Source organism: Symphodus melops, assembly GCF_947650265.1.
Source record: "Symphodus melops genome assembly, chromosome: 11".
Taxonomy (NCBI): Eukaryota; Metazoa; Chordata; class Actinopteri; order Labriformes; family Labridae; genus Symphodus; species Symphodus melops.
The window spans coordinates 14,253,222-14,269,593 of record NC_136701.1 but is presented as its reverse complement, the minus strand read 5'-3'; the positions used below and the strand labels follow the sequence as shown (position 1 = coordinate 14,269,593).

The 16,372-nt window shown below is 40.3% G+C and overlaps 1 protein-coding gene across 2 annotated transcripts; it reads left to right on the top strand.

Annotated features, from left to right (window-relative positions):
- mcf2b (MCF.2 cell line derived transforming sequence b) lies at window positions 1-13,003 on the top strand. Of its 2 annotated transcripts, none has more exons than XM_079355379.1 (26): window positions 1-504; window positions 2,394-2,528; window positions 2,732-2,848; window positions 3,080-3,229; window positions 3,323-3,447; window positions 3,575-3,689; window positions 3,775-3,894; window positions 4,364-4,555; window positions 5,540-5,731; window positions 5,818-5,998; window positions 6,322-6,410; window positions 6,955-7,055; window positions 7,217-7,283; window positions 7,432-7,547; window positions 7,679-7,748; window positions 7,875-7,967; window positions 8,083-8,175; window positions 8,754-8,879; window positions 9,475-9,690; window positions 9,801-9,893; window positions 10,023-10,101; window positions 10,261-10,306; window positions 12,027-12,124; window positions 12,334-12,446; window positions 12,631-12,743; window positions 12,880-13,003. In XM_079355379.1, the coding sequence occupies exons 1-26, from the start codon at window positions 250-252 to the stop codon at window positions 12,959-12,961; spliced, it is 3,177 nt and encodes a 1,058-aa protein (XP_079211505.1). In that variant the 5' UTR covers window positions 1-249; the 3' UTR covers window positions 12,962-13,003. The 2 variants fall into 2 exon arrangements, with proteins under 2 accessions (XP_079211505.1, XP_079211504.1); XM_079355378.1 differs by having other exon boundaries at window positions 3-504; window positions 11,952-12,124.
- The last annotated feature ends 3,369 nt before the right edge of the window (window positions 13,004-16,372 follow it).

The window sequence follows — 16,372 nt, the reverse complement described above, 5'->3', positions numbered from 1 at the left end:
AAAAAGAAAAAAAAAAAAAAAAGAAATAAATGCAAATTGAAAAATGTTCGGCTATATACATACTTCTATTTCTTAATATTTCTAATTGGGTTAGCATCAGGAAAAGAATGAGATTCACATTTCCCATTCTCACTTGGTGCCAATATTAGTTTCGTCTTAGTTTGAATTGTGCACTTAATTTATAGCCTAATACGACAAAATGCTCACCCGTGGAGTGTGACACTTAATTTTGGCTTTGACGTCAGGTGAATGCAACACACCCCACCACCATCATCATCACTATCCTCCTGCTCCAGAGGAGAAGTGCGTCTGCGGAGGTGCACTCCGCGCCGCACGGCCCGCCCGGACACTGCAGTAGGTTACCGTGCCATCGCTGCGGCTGCTCGCTCCCTACACCACGTCCCGCTGCAGACTTCCTGCGTCCGGGGAGAAGAGGGGAGAGCGTTAAGAGCCATGGCCGAGTCCAACCCGATATGGGGGTTTCCCCGTCTACGCCGGGCCGCGGTAAGCTTCGCCGGGAGGTGGGAGGCTTTACATGGGGCGGTGAGGATACTGCAGCATAGGAGGGACGAGCTGCTCTGAGGACAGTTCATTACTGCGACACAGATGATGGGATGTGCTTCAGTACAGTGCAAACTGCAGCGGATATCTGAAACAGCTTCCAGTTTCAGATCGCAGTTAAAAATGTTATAAGTCTTTGTGGGGGGACCAGGACGGGCCAATGACAAACGGGATGTGTGCGCGCGTGTGTGTGCGTGTATTTGTTTGGACTGCAACTGCAGAACTGCAAGAGGCAGTACCAGGTTTGGCACTGCAGTCTGTAACCTGACTGTGGAATGTGTTCAAGTTTTGCAGCTTTATGTAACTGATTTAAGAATATGTGTCATATAGCCACCTTAATGCCCACAGATCTCAACAAAGCTATGTGTTATTAAGAGCTTCTGTAAAGTCTGTAATAACACATTAACATTCTTGATGGCTACTGTAGCAGTGAAGATCCAGGTTCATATTGATGACTTGGACTTTTTACCCACACACACGTCAGTAAGCTGCTGCCCAAGGCCTGTAGGTCAAACTAGATTTAAATGACTGTAACTATACTCACTTACTTTTACTCACCTTTGGATAGTTTTTAGGTTGTTTTACATGATAACTTCACATGCTTCTTTATACTTATACTGCAACTCACTTTGAAAGCATATATTTGACTTTTTACTGCACCATGTGTATTAATGTTCAGTTATGTTTGAAATCAAAACCAAAACAATTAGGATTGTTGCCTAAATGCACCGATGAGGATTTGGAAATGGGCCTTCTAAAAGATGAGTCCTGTAGTTTTGGTGTCAACATACATCTCAATGTTGACACTTTTGAGCCGAAACTGGGAGCAAGACCGCTGTTTATAATTGCATATCAACACTGTATTATTTGAGCATGTGACACGGCACAACACAGTTCTGGTTAGGCCAGAATACTATGAAAAACTATGGCATAAATGAATGACGAAGTACCCTCACAGTAGATTGATCACTTGATTAGTTGTCGGCTCAGTTATCATCAATTATTTGTCACACTCTTGTCCTGGGTGGAGTGAACAAGTCACTGGCTGCTAATTCTTGTACTACATTGCTCAATAAGTCTCTCAGTATGAAGATGAGAAATGAGAAAAATACAGCGATGTATTTCAGTAATGATGTGCGTTTTGAAAATGTGCTTATCAGAGACATGTCCTGTTGCAGGAAAAGCTGCAGAGGTACCTAGATATGAGCGAGGAACAAAAGAAAACTGTGATATAAAATGGGGAATTCAATCAAACTGTAAGACAGCAAGACAGAAGATTTTTAGGCGAGTGCTGAATCTGTAGCATCCCTGAAATAAAAGATGGTGTTTGAAGAGATAAGAACAGTTTGGTGTTTGTAGAGAGATGGGGAAGTGAGAGAAAAGTGAGGAAACAGCAGAGGGAGTCTGAGGAGCTGAGTTGTTAACTCAAGATTGACGTTGAGGCATGCTGATGCTGTGTTGAGGTTTGCTGGACTTCAAGACTAACAGCATCTAACTGTCAGCTGTTCTGACTGACACCAGGAATCCTGTTATTGTCCGCTCTTTACTCTGTAATCCATACAACTCAGGTAACCACAATTTCACAAGTCATTTTCTCCAAATAAACGTGAAACGGCGTTCCTCATTTGCCAGTCAGCTTTCCATGATTTAATCCATAACTCCATATGGGAATAGCTATTTATTAACATTGTGTAAATATACCACAATTATAAAATGCTTTTGAATTTTTGTATTTTCTTTCATGATGAGTTGGTGAAAGTGACTGTTTTAAGATTATTTAGAAGAAAGCCCTCTTCTCATCTCTCTAAAAGATGCACATCTTACTCTTTCAGACTTCATTTCCAGGCAATCTGCATTTGGTCTTGGTGCTCCGCCCCACCGGCCTTTTGAGCACCACCCCGAGTCCATCTTCGAGCACTGACCTGGGCTTCCGTTTCAGCCAGGATGATTTCCTGCTGAAAATGCCGGTGAGTTAAATTCTTTTTACAAAAAAAATCTCGTCTTGAGTCTACTCGTGGTCTTACTCTCTACTCTCTTGTCAACAACAACCTTACACTGCCAAATACATTAGGTATTCCTAATTTACGTCATTTTTGTCAAAAAGTGAAATGTATTCCAGTACCTGCCAGGGTGCTGTTTTAGTAGAAGTCCTGTGTGTCTTTGTTTGTAGGTGGTGATGCTGCGTTCAGTGGGTGACCTGCTGCGTTACATCGATGAAAACCACCTCACTTCAGATTTCACTGCCAAAGTGGAGTACTGCCAAAGCGACTGGATTGTCCTTCGCACGGTACGCACATCTGATGTGTGTCTCTGAAAAATAAACGGCACAAGAAAACAAAACTAATGACTCACTAAGTCTCAATACTGCCCGGTTTATTAAAGGCAGTAGACAGGAATACATTTTCTGTTCTTGTGTTTAATGATTTAAGATGAAACTACACATCACACATCAATCAGAATTGTCAGTGTTTGTTCATGTGTCTGTTTGTTATGTGTGAAACGTTGTGTTTGGGAGCAGGCAATTGAGACTTTTGCAGTGACAGTGAAGGAGATCGCCCAGTTGCTGCAGGGCTTTGGTTCAGAGCTGTCTGAGACTGAGCTTCCAGACGAAGCCAGCGCCATCGAGTTCCTGCTTCACTCACACACACATCGATACCGACAGATGAAGGTACGTATACTGTCTCTTGGTTTCTTGATATTTCTTTGTTTCTTGGTTCAATGTCTTCTTCTGTCTGTTGTTCTTGTTTGTCTGGATTGTCAGGACAATATCAGGAATGTGCTGAAAGAAGGCCGCCTGCTGCTGTCGAATCTGGAAACTGTCAAGGCCTCTAAGAGGGATGTGGAGGAGGAGAGGGAAATAAAAGGAGACATGGACACTGTCCAGAGGTACAGAAATTAGATGACGTCTAATAGTGATATTAGAGACAGTAGTACAAGAAAACTTATCAAATCTAACTGAACCTTTAATTTACAGGGTAGCTTTTTGTTAACGACTGAGCGTCTTGTGTTTTAGGCTCCTGGCGCAGCTCAGAGACATGGAGGAGGCGTTTGATGGCTTCTTTGAGAAACACCACCTGAAGCTGCAGCAGTACCTTCAGCTGCTGCACTATGAACTGAGCTTCCAGCAGGTGAGATGACTGCTAATATAGACGCTATGTTTGTTATACTACCCGCATGATTGTATGTGATGTGCTTGTGTGTGTCTGTATGCAGATGGATGAGGTGCTCGAGAGACTCACCGACCAGGAGAAGGAGATCCCCTTTGCTGGAAACACTGTGGTCCAGACAGAGCAACTGCTGAGAGACCTGGAGACACTGGACACACACGCTCAGGTCACACAACCACATACACAACAAGCACATGATTACAACTTAAAGAGAGCACAAGAAAATGAATTACTAAAGTAGGAGCAGTTTTAATGCCCTAGTCTTCATTAATTCTTAAATACTTTTAAAGTGTATAGCCCTGAATCACAACAACAACAGTTCTTCACATATAGAGCAGGCATAGACTGCACTCTTGCTATACAATTCTAAATTCTGATTATTGGAAAAGGATCCACAGCAATTACTACAGATTATACCGACTTCTATTCTTAGTACCAATAAAACACGAAATGTGACTATTGCCAACTGTCCCGTCTTAGACAGGACATCCTGTGCTTCAAACCAAATGGATTCGACCCCTGTGGGATGATTACGAACCAAAAACTTGATGTGGGGTTGCTGGTTAGCTCAGTTGGCAAAGCAGGCGTCCCGTGTAACAAAATAAGAACATGATTTGTGTGTGTTTGTGGACCAGGAGGAGATGGCTCGTGCACAGGTGGTGATCCTGCACGGCCACCAGTTGGCAGCTAACCACCACTACGCCCTGGCGCTAATCGTCCAACGCTGCAATGAGCTGCGGCATCACTGTGATGTCATCACTGTTTCCATACGCACCAAGCGGGCCTCACTCAATCGAGCACGAGACCTGCTGCTCCGCCTGGAGGGGGTAAATGTGCCAACCTGATTAAATCCAAGGATTTATATGTGATGTATTGTATGTATTTTTTTGTATTTCGATGTTTGGCTGCTTGTTGTCTGTCTGAAACTCTGTTACTTGTGTTGCTGCTTGTTTTTTCAAGGACACCCTTTAAAAAGAGATTTTTAATCTCAATGAGTTTCTCTTCCTGGTTAAATAAAGGTTTAATAAATAACAATAAAAATGGAAACACAAGCAAAATTACTGAAGTATACGCAACCTCTTTGTTGTTTGTTGTTTGAGCAAAGAACACGAAACACGTGTTGATTGTTTTATTAATTCAAGACTTCCTTAATGCACCCTTAACAAAAACTTAACCCTGAAACAGATAAACAGTGTACTAACTTTAACCCTTGTGTAATGTTCATATTGTTGTTACTCAGCCAGTGTTTGTGGGTCTGATGGACCAGTTGCATTTTGTGGCTTTGAGGTAAAAAAAAATTGGCGTATGTGATGTTGTGTCCACTGAGTCCCTGAGACATGTCGAGGACAACTCTCATTCCTTGGTCTTTCTCGGGGGCTCCTCCATCAGGTTTCCCTGTGTAGACCATAGACTGTGTAGACTTGTAAGTTCCAAGCATATGAGGAAGTGGCATCACAGGCAGCCCAGATCTTTATACCATACTTTGCAGTTTTGCAGTTCTGCTTCTTTACCACACACAGAACATCAATTTCCACACTCCTATTAGCCCCGGGTCCAGTGGACCCGGACATCTTATATGTAATAGAAATGTGTAGGGGGGGGGGCGGTGTATGGTGTGTGGTCATTAAATATGTATTCTGATATATGTTCTTCACAGAAAATGAGCCAAAGTCAGTGAGTCTCAGTTTGAAAAATTAATTAATTATATAATTTTTTCTGTCAAACGAAAATGAACCAATTCCTTAGAAGTGACATCTTTGAATAAGTGTTTCCTCGTATTGTGTTTTTGATGTTTTTGTGCATGTGTGCAGGCCCTGCGATGGTGTGACGAGGGCGCCTACCTTCTGGCCAGTCAAATGGTGGACAAGTTTCAAACCAGGGAGGGAGCTCAGGAGGCATTGCAATACCTGAGCCGTCACCAGGAGAGGGCGCCCTCTGCACTGAAAAGCAGTCAGGACACTCTGAGCCTGGAGTTCGAAGCCATACTCAGCCCACAGCTGCAGGTTACCCGCTGCTACTGACACAAAACGCACACAGCACTCGACGACAACTCACTACAAATCAAATGCTCTGTGTTTCTTGTTTTTAGTCCCAGATCTCCATGGTGACAGAGAAGCTAAACTCAATGCAGTCCATGATAAGAAACAGGGAGCAGTGTCTGAAGAAGTTGGCTGATGTTCAGGTCAGACCGATTCAGCTGGTGGCCCCGAGACCAGAACCAGAACAGACCTTACAGCGCTGCAAATCACCCCTCTTCTCCCCCAAGCATGGTACATCACCCCAATAAATGCTCTGATTTTATTTGTTTTAAAGAGTTCTCTTAAATAATCTGACATTAAAAGCAGGAACAATATCCAGCTCTTAGCTCTTTTCCTTCATTTATTTTTGGAGTGCGGTTATGTTTTTAATTATAAAAAAAAAAAAATCTCCCTATCTGTTATAATCTTATCACGTCTTTGTTCTTGCAAGCCTCAATCCCACTTCTTTTTCCACCTGTACTCACTTCTAATGCCATTTGACAATTGGTATCAACATCGTTGCCCACAGTACTGCTCTGGTATCACTGGTTGTATTTGTGTTACTCTCTCCGCAGGTGTAGACTTTAACGTCCTGAACTCTAAGTTCTCCTTTGACCTGCTCCCTGGCAAGAGAGCTGCGAGGAGGAACAGCAACCAACCTAAGGGGAGTGTGTTTTGTGTAACTGGCAGTGAAAACACTGTGCACAATAATGAGCATCTCAATGACGATATCATATTTTATTTTATAGTTAAAAGCCCGGACAACTATGAGATTGAATGTACCGCTCCTGCAGTCACATGTTGAAGTGTCCCTACACAAGACACTGAACCTCAAATTGTTTTGAATGATTTTGAATTGATAGAGTGAAAATTGCTTAGAATTGTCAAAAGACGAGAGAAGAGCTGTACAAAGCTATCCCCATTCACAGAGAGCAACAAATACAGCTTACTTTAGACATGCTTTCTACAAGCATATTGGTTTTCTGCAGTTATAACTGTTTTCGTACACTTATAACTGTTTTATTAAGTGTTACACTTTATTTGACTTTTTTTTGCTTTTAACATTTAAATGGTCATTTAGTTGTTTAGTGTACAGTTGTTATGATAGTCAATCATTGCCATTGTTGCTTAATATGACCCTGAACATGTCTAACAAATCCATCTGAAGCTCAAAGCTGACATATTTGCTTTCCGTTTGTTTTTATTAGATCGAGGTGATGCATGATTTCCAAGGCAACCGCAGCTGTTTGTACGGATCCACGACAGAAACAGAATCAGAGACAGAGGACAATCCAGAGCAAGTCACGCGGTGAGAAATTGAAAACCTCTAGCACATGATAATTTACCTGAAAATTTACATTACACTCTCCAGACTCTCCTGCACTATTTATGTGTCAGTTTGCCAGCTTTTTTTCTTACGATGCATTTTGGAGCAAAGGAATCAGTGTGCGCTGTCTTGTCATTTTATAGCCATATAATGAAGGAACTGATTGCTACAGAGAGAATCTATGTAGACGAACTGCTCGCTGTTCTTCTGGTGAGTTTATTAAAATAAAATAAAAACTTTGATTACAGTTTACAGCAGGGGGCAGAAGGTTTTACAAGTGAACAAGAAACATTAAGGAAAGGTTCCTGCCAACATTTTAACTCACAATGTTGCCGTTTTGTCACTCTCCTCTCCTTAGGGCTACAGGGCAGAAATGGAGGATCCATCCATGTCTAATCTACTTCCTCCAGCTTTGCTTAGCCAGAAGGACGTTCTGTTTGGAAACATGCCGGAGATTTACCAGTTCCACAGCAGGCATGAAACACACACACACACACACACACACACAAACACAGAGCTCACAAGCTGTCACACAGATGTCCTTGTCTCTCGATCTTTTCATGCCAATCTGACTCCTTTTCGTTCCCCTCTCATTCACTGCTCAGGATCTTCCTCCAAGATCTGCAGGGTTGCCTGGAGACGCCGGAAAGGGTGGGGGCATGTTTCCTGAGGCGGGTGAGGAAACATGAAGGCTAACATGATGACTTTGTGTAAAAAAAAAAAACCAAGATATATCAAACCCAAGTCTAAGAATATATACAGTATATGTGTGTGTTTTTTTTATGTTTCTGTTATGAGCAGAAAGAGAAGTTCCAGGTGTATCAGCGTTACTGCCAAAACAAGCCTCGCTCTGATCTCCTATGGAGACAGTGCTCTGATTCGCTGTTTTTCCAGGTAGTTGCAGGCCAAACATTTAGGAAGACCCCCATTCTGTATCACATTTACGGTGTAAAAATAATTTGGACTGATGCGGATTGGAGGCACAATCAGTATCTCTCTGTCTCTGCAGGAGTGCCAGAAGAAGCTGGACCATAAGCTGGGTCTGGACTCTTACCTCCTGAAACCTGTCCAGCGTTTGACAAAGTACCAGCTGCTACTCAAGGTTTTGTATTTATCATTGATGAAGGCTTCTGGGAACTCTGCCAAGACAGTAACATGCTAAGCTAGTTTAGTGATGGCTGGAGCAGATTAGGACACCTCAAACAGGAAAACTAGTTTTTCTCCCTAAAGCGTATAAGACGTGGACGAAGTCTCAGTGACACTGCCTGTTTGTTTCTGAAGAAGAGTTTTGAAGCCTGGCGATAGCGGGGGCCATATTGGAAACATTATGTCTATCTAACCTTTAAGGAACATGCAAAGAGGTAGAACTGAGATGGGCTTTAATTTAAGTCTCCGGGCAAACGCCTTCAACACCCTCCAGCCATCAACTCAGCCATGCCCATAATCATGTAAATGTGTATGTGTTATAAAATAATTAACCCGTTATATATATTCTTTTTTAATTAAAAAAAAGAAGTTGTAAACAGGAACAGACTAAAAATAACAACAATATTCGAGTTGTTGAGCTACACACATTTCTTTTGTACCCACAGACAGTTTTGTAGTCAGACACTGATGCAGACTGGATTAGATGTACGGAAAAAACACTGACCTGTGAACTGTGACTACTTCTATCTTCAGGAGCTGCTGAAACACTGCACGGAGGAGAGATTCCGCTGTGAACTGCAGGAGGCTCTGAGCTCCATGCTGGAGCTGCTGAAGTCTGTCAACGACTCAATGCATCAGATAGCCATCACTGGATATCAGGTATCAACTAGGTATCTTGAATTGCCCCCCGGGGACAAATAAAGTTTTTTGAATTTGAACTAGAGAAACAATGGAAAAAGCAAAGATAGTAAAGGAAATTATATGAAAAAGAAAACATATATACACAATCTGCCACAGTATACTTTGTATTAGCAACATGACAAGAGTTACTTCGCTGCTTTAAGAAATACAGCTCTTGCTAAAGTTGTGTCATACGGTATACATGTATTATTATTACTTTTTTCAAAGAAGAGATATAAATAAATATGTCTAATGTTTTCCTTTATTCAATGCTTTTTCAGCTTGAAACAATTGTGTACTTCTTTGATGCAGAAACATCTAAAGAAAACTTTAAAAAAGCTAATTTGGTTAAAACTAACAACAACACATATGGACCAAACACAGGCAGAAATCTAGTTTCATATAGCATGTATCTTATTTATATTGCTGCGTGATTAAAGGCAAAGCACACTAAGTTTCATATGCAGATAAATACATAATATACAGTATGGTGTAGATTAGATTACATGTGTCACCTGTTGGAACATTTGATTTCCGTTACAGTCACCTTGATCTTTCTGTCCGTCTGTCCCAGGGTGACCTTAGCCAGCTGGGCCGAGTTGTGATGCAGGGGGGCTTTAGTGTATGGATCAGCCATAAGAGGGCAGCAGTGCGGATGAAGGAGATGGCCAGGTTCAAGCCCATGCAGAGACATCTCTTCCTCTACGACCACGCCCTCCTCTTCTGCAAGCGCAGAGACGAAGACTCTCACGACAGGACGCCTTTCTACAGCTTTAAATCCTGCCTCAGAGTACAGCCTTTATTGGATACATGCTATGCTAACTTTGAATATTATTGTGCACAATGAAGGAAATTAGTACTGTGGGTTACGAAATGTAAAAACCTTTTCTTTTACTTCAGATGAGTGCAGTGGGAATCACAGAGACCGTGAAAGGAGATGTGAAGAAATTTGAACTGTGGTACAGTGGCAGAGAAGTAGTGTACATAGTTCAGGTATTTCATCTTCTTCTTTGAATTTTATACTCCCTCGTTTATGGCAGTTTCAGTGTTTTCACCATCATCTCTTGCTTCATGGCTTAATTTCACTCCTTTTTTAATTTTTCTGTGCACTTGTCAATACAGGCCCCCACAGTGGAGGTCAAAGTTGCCTGGCTGACAGAGATTCGAAAAATTCTCACTAACCAGCAGAAACTACGCCAAGGTTTCTCTTTTTGCTTTATTACTTTCCTGCCTTAGGACATTGCCATATATCTATTGGTTTAAATGTACTGCTTATGAAGACAACTACTTTCTTGGATGATCTGACATTGCAGTATTTAAGCCATGACCCTGTGTCCCTTCTTTCTTCACCCTTTGTCAGATGAGACTCCTTCTCTTCTACTCTCAGACAACCCCATCTCTGACAGGTAATTCGCTCTGTATGCCCCTCCCCCCATCCTGTGTGTCAGTGTATGACCTCTTGGTGTGTGGTGCACATGATGTGTAAAAAATGGCACATTAAGATGAGCGCTGAATAATGAGTATGTTTTAAACTTGAACAGTGTGTTTTTGGGATGAAACAGCGTATTTATCACCATCCCTGAAAACTTCATTTAACAATGACATTGTCTGTAGTGCTGAAATTCAAATTACTGAATTCAGGAGCATGTAGAGAGCGATCCAGTCCCTGATCAGATGGTTTGAGGACCTGTGATAACTGAGTGAGACCTGCTTGCTAATGGATTTAGCTGCTTAAACAGTTTATGTTCAGCAGGTTAAACAGTTTAGCTGGATTTTGTGATAAAGCTTTTTTATTGAGTGACTAAATTAGTTGGATGAACATGATTGATGATTCTTAAGACTTTACCATCAAAGTGTGAACAGAACTTGAATTAATATTAGATATTTTACTAGGTCTTACTTTTTCCACAACACATTGTGTATAAAATTACTGGTTGTCCAGGACAATGTCAATATTTGATACTAGAATCTGGATTTTGGGGTTACTGTGCTGTTTTTGGTGGAGAAGCCTCTGTTTTGTGAACTGGTAGCATGCTGGCATGATATAATTTTAGTTACAGACGACACAAAACTTGTTATCATCGCGGCAGGCAGATGCATGGTTTTATTTTGGTTAAGACAGATATCAAAACCATCAATCAGTAGACCGGCCCTAACAAGTGCTCTTTGTGTAATCCAACTTGTCGTACAGTGTTTGTCTGCAGCGTTAATCTTTATTCTTCCCAAGGCAAGAGTCACACTGTTTCACAGATTGAACATGGGCACTGCAGTGTTATTTTTGTGTTTCTCACTTTATAGCTTGGTGGCTATAGATTCCAACACATTCAAATCTTTGGACAAAAACAGGAACCAATGTATAGTTGTTTTGGATTTGAAAAGATTGTAATCTTTGTCGTATAGCATGAAATGATTGGGCCTTGAGGACACAAACAGCACTGAGAGTCAGACTAACTGGTTGCTTGTTGGGGTCTTTTATTACAATAAACACACTTTAGTCATATCCTGTCAATAGACCCATTTATCAAATCTAAAAGTGCATTTGTTTGAGGATAAAATAATCAGATATGCTGTTTGAGTTGTTTTTACTCTGTCACTTTTTGAATTATTTTTCTACATTTGTGTGAGTCACATAGCATTTGCAAATAATAATCTAGAAGATAGGCTTGCCAAACATTTTATGTGAATTTCTATTTTCTATTCTTTGGACAATGTGAAATTTACTCCCAATCTAAAATTCAAAATGGGTGAAACCAAACTGTATATTATTTGCAAATGCTGTTTTCTCAAGGCCTGGTATGTTGGCAGGATGATGTGTTCTCCCAAAAAAAAATGTATCCATGTATTTCAGCAATCTCTGATAACATTGATACTTGTGTTATAAACTCCAGCATCCTTTGACATCAGATGCTGAAATATATGTGATTGTGAACTCACTGGAATGCGGTTTTATTTTACCGAATGTGGTTGAGTTTTGTGACACGGTGGATGCTGTTTGTTGTTTTTTGTTTTTGTTTGTTTTGGTTGTGCCTTGTTCCCATGGTGATGGTTTAGTGCATCAGAGATATGTGTGTCGTGGGGCCGAGCATCGGTGGGAGGCTGCTCAGCGTGTCTCCCTGTTCCTCACAGTTCCTCAGCAACAACCCACTCCTACAAACATAGAGGGGAGGAGTCAGTGCGCACTAGCCCTGCCCACTCGGACCCTGTGGTTCACTCACCTAGACGCAGTGAGTCATTTTTTGACAAAAACATACACACTATATTACATACACTATTTTAGTTCCTCTTCTTTTCTCATTGGCTTGTTTTTTCGTTTTTATCCTGAAGGCTTGAAAGAACTGTGAAATAAAATACTTCTTCTTTCCCACAGTGGAAACATATAGGGAAAAGTTCAAGTTACGGTTTGTAGTTGTCTCAGCAGTCTTGTCGCCCACAGCTTGGCCTCTTCCTGCACACTCAGTGGCAATTTGTGATGGCCTGGAGGACTGGGGTGCAACAGACCTCTCCAACATATCCGACTCAGACGAAGAGGATCAACCTTCACCTCTTGTGAGATTTTCTAACTGTTCAGTTCAAAGCTAGTTCAGTTAACACATATTATTACATCCCTGCTGTATTTATGAACACTGAGCCTAACATGCAGGTACTGCCTTTCATTTCCTTCTTCTTTCGAAAAATATCCAAATGAACTGTTCACCTGAGTTTACTTGTCTTGTTTTTTCTACTGTTCCAGGTGGCGGGCAGGTACAGGGTCATGGTGGAGAGTAGCATGGCCAGCACTGATGACATCATCTTCAACTCTGGAGATGTCATCCAGCTGCTTCATGAGGAAGTGTCTGGAATGTGGTAAAATAGACAACTTGTTTCAGAAATGTAAAACTCAGACCACTTTCAGTACCGATTTTTAAAATCTGTAAATGAAATGTTTTGTTTTAATCCTAAAGTCTGTTTTGTGCGTGTGTATTTGTGCGTGTTTTCACAGGATGGTGAGGAATGTAAGTCGTGGCGAAGAAGGGCGTGTTCTACCTGAGGACCTGCACAGGATCCTGGGAGAGACCTGCTGAGAGCCAATTGGATAAATGAAGCCTGTGTGGTTTCTTACAGGACTCTGTTTCTTTATTTAAACATACAGACACACACACACACACACACACACACACACACACGCACACGCACACACACACTAACAACCACACAGACAATTATTCCATCAACTTCTTGACCAGAAGTCAAATGGCATTTGACTTTGCTGAGACTTTCATCTGACTCATATTGAAGCACATCCACCACATACTGTAGTCCATAAATGGACTTTCAGACAGCTGTAAACTACAGAGCGGACCTCAGAGAAGAATGTAACAAAGCACACATGTTGGACCTCACAAGAACCAAAGCCTAATTTTACATTTTCTGTCATTTCATGCTTACTTCAAGACATTGAACAGGGGGACGTCATCCAAGCATGAAATTGGACTTTTTGAGACTCTCCTCTCATTTCTATTTTCTTATGATAATCACAAGACTTGTGTCTATGCTTTCTAAACTACAGCATCACTGTACATGTGCCAAACAGCTCAGCTATTTTGTGTGGCTTTTTATTGTTTCTTTTTTTAACATTCACAATAAATAGAAAATCAAGCAGCTACATCTGTAGAGGGTGAGCATGTGGTGTTGCAGGAAAACAAAATGTGTTCCTTTATCTCTTAGGGGCGTAAACAAAAACTCAGACACTGTCAATTGATGGAATAAATCAAGCAAAGGAAGGCATTTAAAAACCATTACCAGCACACTATTATGTATGGTGTAAAAAAAATAATTGGTAAGTCCATATACATGTATGATAAATGATTAATTACAAAAGTCAGAATGTCGTTCTTGATCTGGTCACTTTTTGCACTATACATGCCAGAATGTTTTTTTGAAATGGTGAGTTTGCCAAATTGTTTTTCTGTAAAACCAACTACAATCATCTTTTCAACAATATACAGTTGTTGTTCTTAAGACCAACAAGACAGGATTCAGAGATTGCAAATGACAAATCAATTTTTCAATTTATGCATATTGTGCATAAATGAACTTTGTAGTATACCATGGTATGTGTAGTATGCACTCTTTTCATTTTGTGAGTGAAGAGTGAGTCTCCTCATTCCTTACAACCTCTGCACTTTGAGTGTGGTGGTTAAGGATGTATACAGAATATGAAAATATCAATGCAAACCCCCTGTTGATCTTGTTTCCATTATGTCATAGCAGGAAAAACACAGATGTACTTATGAATGTGGCTACAATAAAGTTGACCTTTTGCTTTGTTTAGACAAAGTGAATTTGAGCAGGGCCATCAGCAACATTTACAGTCTTTTGTGTTTTTCCTGCAATGAACATGTTTCCTGTGAAATAAAGTGTGTTGATGCATCGCTCCTGGTCAGCACACACAATGAACTTAATGGGAAAAACACTGCAGAACTCACACAGTACTAACAGCACGACTTCTACATTAAATGTAATTGTAGTTAGTTATCATGACTCAGCAGTTTCTAAACATGTCACTGGGTTAATTTGCTTATTTGTTATTTTTGCTGATTGTAATATGGTATTGTTTTAGTCGATATTCAGTAATTGACTGTTTGTTTTACTGGCTCTAATTCTAAAACTCTTCCATCAAGTGATTGTCACACAGCCGTTATGCCCACTATTGCACTGAGATCAAATAAGCTTAACATTTCTATTTGTTTGCTTCTCTGCTTGGACAAATCACTGCACGTTTCAACTGCAGTATGTCTTCCTGTACTGCTGCTTTGCTGTTTTATTACACCAACAGGGAGACTGTAACTGTAAATAGAGTAGTGTGGGGCCAAAGTATTACAGTTACAGTGTTGATTCCTGAAATGTTTATTTTGAGTTCAGATTTCTAAATTAATGAGGAAAGATATGTATGGACTATTAATTAATACTAAACTGCCTGGTTTTAAAACTGCCTGGACTGGTTTTCTTAGACTGTGAGGCATCTTTAAAACAAAGAGCAAAAAGTGGTTACTGTTACACTGCCACTTTACCGCCATAATTACTGAGGGTTTGTCTCTTTAGAGCAGACAGTGTAAAGTTACCAACAGCTTGAGATGGTAGCTGCAGCTAACTGTGAAATGTATATTTGAATTTTACACATAAAAACACTGAACAAAAGTTGTTTAAATGGTAAAACTGATTTGGACAGTTTAATATTTACACTGCTATCAAGTGACAGAAGGATTATTTGATCCCGATTGTATTAGCTGTATCTTTGTATGCTATAAATAATGAGTGCTGAGACTTGAACAAATACTAACGCAGATAATATTTCCTTGTATACTATATGCTACAGGAACATTGGTTACTTGATAGAGAGCGTCCGTCTGTCCGAATAAAGTCCATCAGGTACAACTCTTTAAGAACAGAGATGAATTCATGTACGTTGTCTTTGTGTTCCACCCGACACCGTCTAAACTGAAACATCACAAGTTATAATAATCATTAGATTAGTTCATTTAGGGTAGAATCTCCACAGTACTTTAAACTGGTGTGTGCTACTTTGCTCATTTTGCACTTTTTTATATTTTGAACCATTGTGAAAGCTTGTATAAAGTACATGATTATTTTCGAAATATAAGCACAGTATTATTCAATTTGACTTTGTGGTTTTTCGTCTTTAAAGTTCAAATGTTACATTTGCTTTAGGATCTGAATAAACCAAAGATGCAGAAAGTGCAAGGCTTTGAGCAGACTCGATGTAGAGGCAGGTCTTTATTATTCCTTCCTTTGATAACCCAAATTGATTACATGTCATACGATATATATTATGAAGCCTTCTACAGATTGGCCCGATGCTTTGTTTATGTTTAAAGCCTTATTCTGTATTTAGAAACTGTAGCCTTTTATATCAGTTTGAAATTAAAAGCAATCTAGGATTGAAGTTCTGCCCACTGTAGGCCTACAACAAAAAAAGTTTGAATTTTGTAGGAAAGCTTGAAAAACTCTTTACCTTTTAGCCCCTTTTCCACAAAGTTCGTCTCGGTTCAGCACACATTTTGTGGCGTTTCCATAGACAAAAGACGGGAAAGATTCCCAAATTACCAATCGGTACAGTCCTACTTTTGGGGTGCCAAGAATATCGATCTGATCCTACAATGTGGAGCTAAACACTGCAGTCCTTTGATTGGTCGAAAGAATCGTCACTTCCCATGTGACAGTGGCAAACACAACCCCGCCCGTTTAAATATGCAGTCGACTGTGTAATTGTCTGTTTTTCTCCTCACGGCACACAAGTAGATGAATTGGTAGACATGTGGCAGTGTATTTAACTACACAATACAGTTTCATTGCGGCAATAAAACACATAACAGGAAATTAAATAATCACCTTGTGTTCTTTCATCCACAGTTACAAGTTGTTAAAAATAACTAGATTATTGTCAATTCGAAATGAAATGAAAAACAACAACA